The following is a 6000-nucleotide window of genomic DNA, read 5'->3' as shown; positions in this document are numbered from 1 at the left end:
GCCCCAGAGGCTCTGACCTGAAAGACATAATCTGATCCAGTCTCCTAATCTGTTAAAGGGTTAGAATCTGCTCACATCGTGCAATTGCTTTAAGAATAAAACTGAAGATAGACACTAAAATTTGTAATGAATAAAGTGCTGGACGAACAAGGAACTTATATATGGTGTAGTAGAAAAATAAAATGGGACTGGGGATTATAGCTCTTGGTTTAGGACCTTGCTTGCCACCAACTGTGTTCCTTAATTTCCTCATCAACAAATTGAAGATTACTGTTGATAATATGTAGTGGTTGCAGAGTGGCATAAAGAAAGCCATTTGTGAAAACCAATATTGTCAAGTGTGAACAGCTATACGAATATTAAAGGAACTGACCAGTTATAAGCAGAAAAAAAAAACTTTATTTCTATCAAATTAAAAAGTATGAATCAATCTTCAAGCAAGATAACAACAAAAAAAAAATCAATAGTACAATCAACAGTTAGGAGAGCATATACGGAACAGAACACAGGGTTAGCTGCTCTGAACTGAGCACATACACCAACATCCAGGGGGAACAGCTGTCACATCAAGGAGAAGCACTCTCATCGTAAACACACGACTTCTGGGAAACTCCGAGCTGACATTTCACAGGACGGTAAACGGAAGAGACAGGTCGTTGTCGCCGGGTTAAAAACAGGCTTGAGCTTGAGAGGGATCACAGTGAAATGCCATTATAACTCAACAGTCTCTCCAGATATCTGTTCATCTCAAAAACAGGAATATATAAAAATCAGTAGTACAAATTCTTGTAAAACTAGAAAAGTCCTCTGAGCCCTAATATTCCTTGGAGCATAAATAAAGAGTTCATTTTTCATTCCTCTACTCTTTTCTAAGTTAAATACAAAATAGTTTGTTCCCCAGGGAGAATCTTCAAGGTGGGCTGCTCCTTTGAAAAGTTTTAAACAGGAAACCTTTCATTTAAAGAATGACACTGAACTTCCTCGAAGAGCCTAATTGTTACCAGAGGAAGGAGTCTGTATGCAGGACGGTGCCTTTTTGGAAGTGTTTTCTCCTATCTCTCTCGCACACACCACACACATACACACAACGATCAAATTGAGGAATATCCTGAAGCATACTGATAATGGCATTTATTCTGGCAAGAATTGTGCAATTTGGTACAAGAAAGATAAGGTATGGCATTTATGAGCAATTTACTTTTAGTATGTCTCAAATACAGAAAGCAGATTTTCTTTCATAATTAAAATATAGCCTCATGGTTTCCCAACTCTCACACTGCACGTTTCATCTGGAAACCAGGCTGGGTCTGTTATATATGGAAAAGAATGACAATTATGACCAGACCACATTCTCATATCAAAAGAATGTGTCCATATTGGGTTCTTCTCTGGAGACACCAAATAGTCCAGGAGTTACTAAAACTGGAGGGAAAAAAGAAAGCAACTCCTAACTATGAACGGGACTTGACCTTATGAATTGCCTCTCTCGCATATACCTGCAGCAAGAAAAGACACGGTCAGTTAAATGAAAGGTAAACAAATGAAATTCATCTGGTGGATATGAATGCCTCCTGAGATCCTATAACCCAGCAGAGTACAGAGACATATGCCCTCTGCATATACAGTGTGCAACTACCGCCATGACCCACTGAGTACAATTTTCCTGTCTCAGCATGAGAGCACCAGAAGAGAAAAAAGTTTCTAGGCGAGGGCATATGCATTGGTTTACCTACTCAAGAGAATGGGGAATTTAAATTAGGGAGATGTACAGAAAAGACCCTTCGGAATTTCCCAATAAATCCCTATAAGTACAGGTAAGCACATGTCTCACTCTTTAAGTACAACAAGACAAAATAATCAAGATAACATCTGTCACATTGGGTAACTGTTGAGGATTTCCTTGGATATTGCATGTAATGCACTTAGCACGGAGAAACTGCTGAGAGCGCCTATACCCCAACACACTTGGAAATACACAAGTCTTTATGATTAGCAAAAGTCCCCAGGGGCTTAAACTCCTTAGACAAATAACTAAAGTCAAATATTGAACTCTGGTTCTGGTGAACTAAATTTTACAAAAAAAAAAAACCCTTATGTATGGGTTTGTGCAGGCATCTTTTCTACCTGAAATTACACTGTCTGAATACTACACAGCACCTCTAAGAAGTCACCCTCTCCCACCGCTATTTTTACCTTTTCCTCTCCCTACTAAACACAGGGGTAGGCCTTGCATGACACAGGCGCTCTTTTGAGCTACAGTGCTGAGAGTGGCCAAGGGAGTGATCTCCAGGAAAGGAGGACAGGGCAGGATGTAAATCTCCCCTGGTTACTGCCACAGTCACTGCATGAGAAGTGGATGGCAGGCAAAGGCGTGAATTTGCATTCGGAGCAACACAGGGATGATGGTACAAAAAAGTCAAGAGTTGCCCTGTGTTGGGTGCTGGATCACTATTGTTTCCTTAAAGCACTTTCAGAATGATTATTTACCATCAAGGCCTTGTTTGAGGGCAGGAACGAAGGAAGGATTTGTTTTGATTAAGAAGAGCATGTCTGGAGAGCCCAAGGAGCTCAGGCCTGTGTGTAGGAACCGTGGCCAGGGAGATCTCAGGGGGTAAAGGCTCCTTAAGGTCACAACACATTGGACACCAAAAGCCAGGATGAGGACCATGAGGCTGCCTCCTCTGCCCACCAGCCTGCTTTAACCATCTTTTATTTGTAGAACAGAATTCAGAGGGGAGGCCCAAGGGCTCGGACACTCCTCCAGTATGCAGTTACTGTAATGAATTCTACAGCTTCTGATATAAGGCCACAAGCAGAACAAAGCAGGCTCAAGGCTCTGGGTTGCTTGCAGGCAAGACATAGGTAGCTAACATCCAGGGAAAATGTCAGACTTTGAAGTCAGGAAAACCTGGGTTTGAGTCCCGGCTACACTGTTCAATGGCAGGGGAACCTGGGCAAGATGCTTCAATTCCCTGATGCTTACCTTCTTTGTTTATAAAAGAGGGATCAGATCTAGCTCAAAGAGTGCTAGAAAGATTCATGAGATGTTTGTAAACATCCTATAAAATGCACATTTCACTCAGCAGAACTTCAATAAATGGTACCTACAATAAGTCTGCCTTTGTGTTGGAAAATAAGCACAAAAGCAGTTTTAATTTTCCAGTAAGTGGGAAGTCCATTAGGATGATGGAAAGCAAACTGAACTTAAGAGCTGGGTAGAACCACAGAATGTGGGGTCAGGTCAGAATCTGAAAGACCATCCAAACTAATCTCAGCTCCAATGTGAAGGAACTACAGGTATGGCATTGGAAGGAAAACCAAGAAAAGATGTCCCTTTAATTTTACTGTTGTCAAAATAGTTTCAACCCAACTTTGATTTTATAAAATCATAAGAAAACTAGTGCATTTATTGAATAAAACCAGAAATGATTTTGTTGTTGTTGTTTAAAAGGCCATTGAACACGAAACAAGCTTTGTCTTTTCCAAGTCTGTGGAAAATGTGTTAATGTCTTGTAAATCTCATCTAGCAAAAGGACCTGCAGGTACTGGGCAAGCTCTCCAACAGCAAGCACTGTGGAGGCTTACTGAGAGAGACTGGATAACAGCTATAACTGCATATTTAGCTGAGAGGGAGGAAAGAGAGAAGGATGGAGGAGCAGAGTACACAATCAGGGATCTCACCATTTCCACTACCCTAAAATTCTAAAGGCAATGCCGACATTAGGGAGGAAGTGAAAAAAGGAGTTTGGAGATCACCGTACTTCAAAAACGCACACACTTTCCTCTTCTGAGTTATCCATAACAACCTGAACTCTACTTTTCCTTTTCCTAGTTTGTAGAAACCATCTCCATGGAAACACCAGTTTAAATTGTGCAGTTTTCTCCATATTGGATGTGTTTTTCTCTATAACTGGTTCCCCAGGAAACCTGGGCTTTATCTACATGTCTGATTTTCACCCCTTCCCCATCATCAGCCCCAAATGCAACTCTTATAAAGTGCTCAGAGTCAACATAATAATGCACTCAACATTTCACAGACCTGAACTAGGCAATTGCATTGGAGAGAAAGTAAACAATCTTGTTTTTTCTGTGATCGAGAAGATGAGGACACTGGTCTGTATTTCCACTAAGATAGCCAAGGAATATTCATATGAAGGGACAAAGGGAAATATGTAAGGAAGATGGGTTTATTAGCACATAGGTAGTGAGCTGACTGGGGATTCACGGGATACCTTTAGAAAGTAAATGGTGTGTTTCAACACCAGTAAAGTGCTGGAATTGGCTTCTTTTTTTCTCCTCACCAGTATGAAGGTTTAGCCAGAAGTCATTCCCAGGAATAGTAAAGGACACTCCCTGGGGACAGGCATGGTGCATGAAGGAAGGATACATATTTTTAAGGCAGCAGGAATAAACTTCATTGTTCTTTCCAAAAAAGAGCAAGAATTATACAAGGTGGCCACCAAGTCTGGAAACCAGGAAAGTCTTTTAACAAAGGACTTATTGATACAAGGAATAGCAAAATATTAAGATCTTTATTTCTAGGCTATATGGCCACCCCATAGACTGCATCTTTGGAATGGGGGGATGGGGGGTTGTAAAGCTGTCAAACTTAATCTAGATACAGCTAGTGCAATATTTTCCTCAACCCCACAAGGCTCTGTTCCCTTTAAAGACTATTTATAAATCGGCTTGGATCACTCACAGAAGAAAAAACACTGTCACCATCAATATTTAGCAGCATATTCAAAATTCATTTTGTTGTCTTGAATAAAAAGCTTAACTATTCTATTAGTCCAGTAATTCCATATGGTCTTATTTCCTCTATACACAAAATATGATCTTCCAACATTTCTATAGATTAATTTTTGAGGATTCCAAAAGATTCAGTGGGGGAGGTTCTAATTTTTTTTCACAATAAAATGAGCAGAACAAGCCCATGAGAATCAGACCAGCATTTAAATAAGACCCTCTGCATGGCTCAGTTCATGATGCATGAAGAGATTCAATGTAACCCCTAGCTCTCAGTTCATAAAAAAACAAATTTAAGAGGGATAAATGCAGCAACTATCTGTATTATTTAATAGCCTCTATTTAATATCCTAAGATGAGAGAAAACAGATGTAAGAAAACAAATCCTTTCATTCCAGGATATCTGCAAAGGAGGGACACCATGGAGCATGGCTGAAAGGCGTTACTCTTAGCAGGAAAAAAAAATGAATTGTGAACACAGTCACTCAAGAGAAGCAACCACTGAGAGCAATAAGCTTCAATTCTACTGTTACGAGGGGGCACAAAGCAGAGAACTGTGGCAAAGCCAAGACTAGAGTCCTCTGCATTCTCGTGTTTACTGGTTCTGTGTTTCAATACCTTGGAAGGGTGGGGAGAACCAGAGACCACTGTCATCACATGCAAAAAGAGGCTATTAAAGCAACAACTTGGCTGTCCAAACCCAACTAGAGTGTAGGTTAGACACCTGAAATCCAGCCTGCACTGGCTTGCTTGTGAAGGGCTTGACAGGTCCAGAGTTGCCTTCTTTTGAAAGACAGAGGAGGGCCTCTTCATGAGCCCTTTCTATTTACTAGTTTTCCTATCAGTTCACCATTTACACAGAAAAGATGCTGTAAGCTATCTCAGCTGACTTCTAATTTGGACATGGCATCAATGTTACACACACGATTGAATGAACGACCACATCTTCTTGGTTCTTCCATGGGACAGGCTCAGTAGGCTTCTTTGGACTGAATAGGTATGATCTTGTTGGAGAACAGTGTGTAAACATAAGGCCAGATTTTGTTCGTCTCCGTCCCAGAAAATTGGTGGAGCACTCCTCGACTCCTGAAAAACAAAGTCCAACAGACACAAAGGCATTTTTGGTTTCTTTTAACACAGCATTAGCACAGATAAAGTCTGGGATACAAAAAAAAAGCATGATTTTGTGGTCTCTATCACACGTCACACTGTCAAAACTTCCCAGCTTCAAATTCGGGAGGCCTCTCTTGG

The 6000-nt window shown here is 40.7% G+C and overlaps 1 protein-coding gene across 7 annotated transcripts in view; it reads right to left on the bottom strand.

Moving 5' to 3' along the window:
- Nucleotides 1-376: 376 nt before the first annotated feature.
- The window catches only part of Ak4 (adenylate kinase 4), a 79737-nt gene continuing 74113 nt past the window's right edge, over nt 377-6000 (bottom strand). For all 7 annotated transcript variants that reach the window (XM_058581549.1, XM_058581555.1, XM_058581551.1 and 4 more), the window contains one exon: nt 377-5835. In XM_058581549.1, coding sequence (XP_058437532.1) covers nt 5721-5835 — 115 coding nt within the window. In that variant the 3' untranslated portion in view covers nt 377-5720. The remainder of the gene's footprint in view (nt 5836-6000) is intronic.

Source organism: Marmota monax, unplaced genomic scaffold (assembly GCF_021218885.2).
Source record: "Marmota monax isolate L192 unplaced genomic scaffold, Marmota_monax_Labrador192_F-V1.1 WCK01_AAM20220418_F8-fsc00023, whole genome shotgun sequence".
Lineage (NCBI taxonomy): Eukaryota > Metazoa > Chordata > Mammalia > Rodentia > Sciuridae > Marmota > Marmota monax.
Note: the sequence above shows the minus strand (reverse complement) of the source record. Positions and strands in the feature narration are given on the sequence as shown.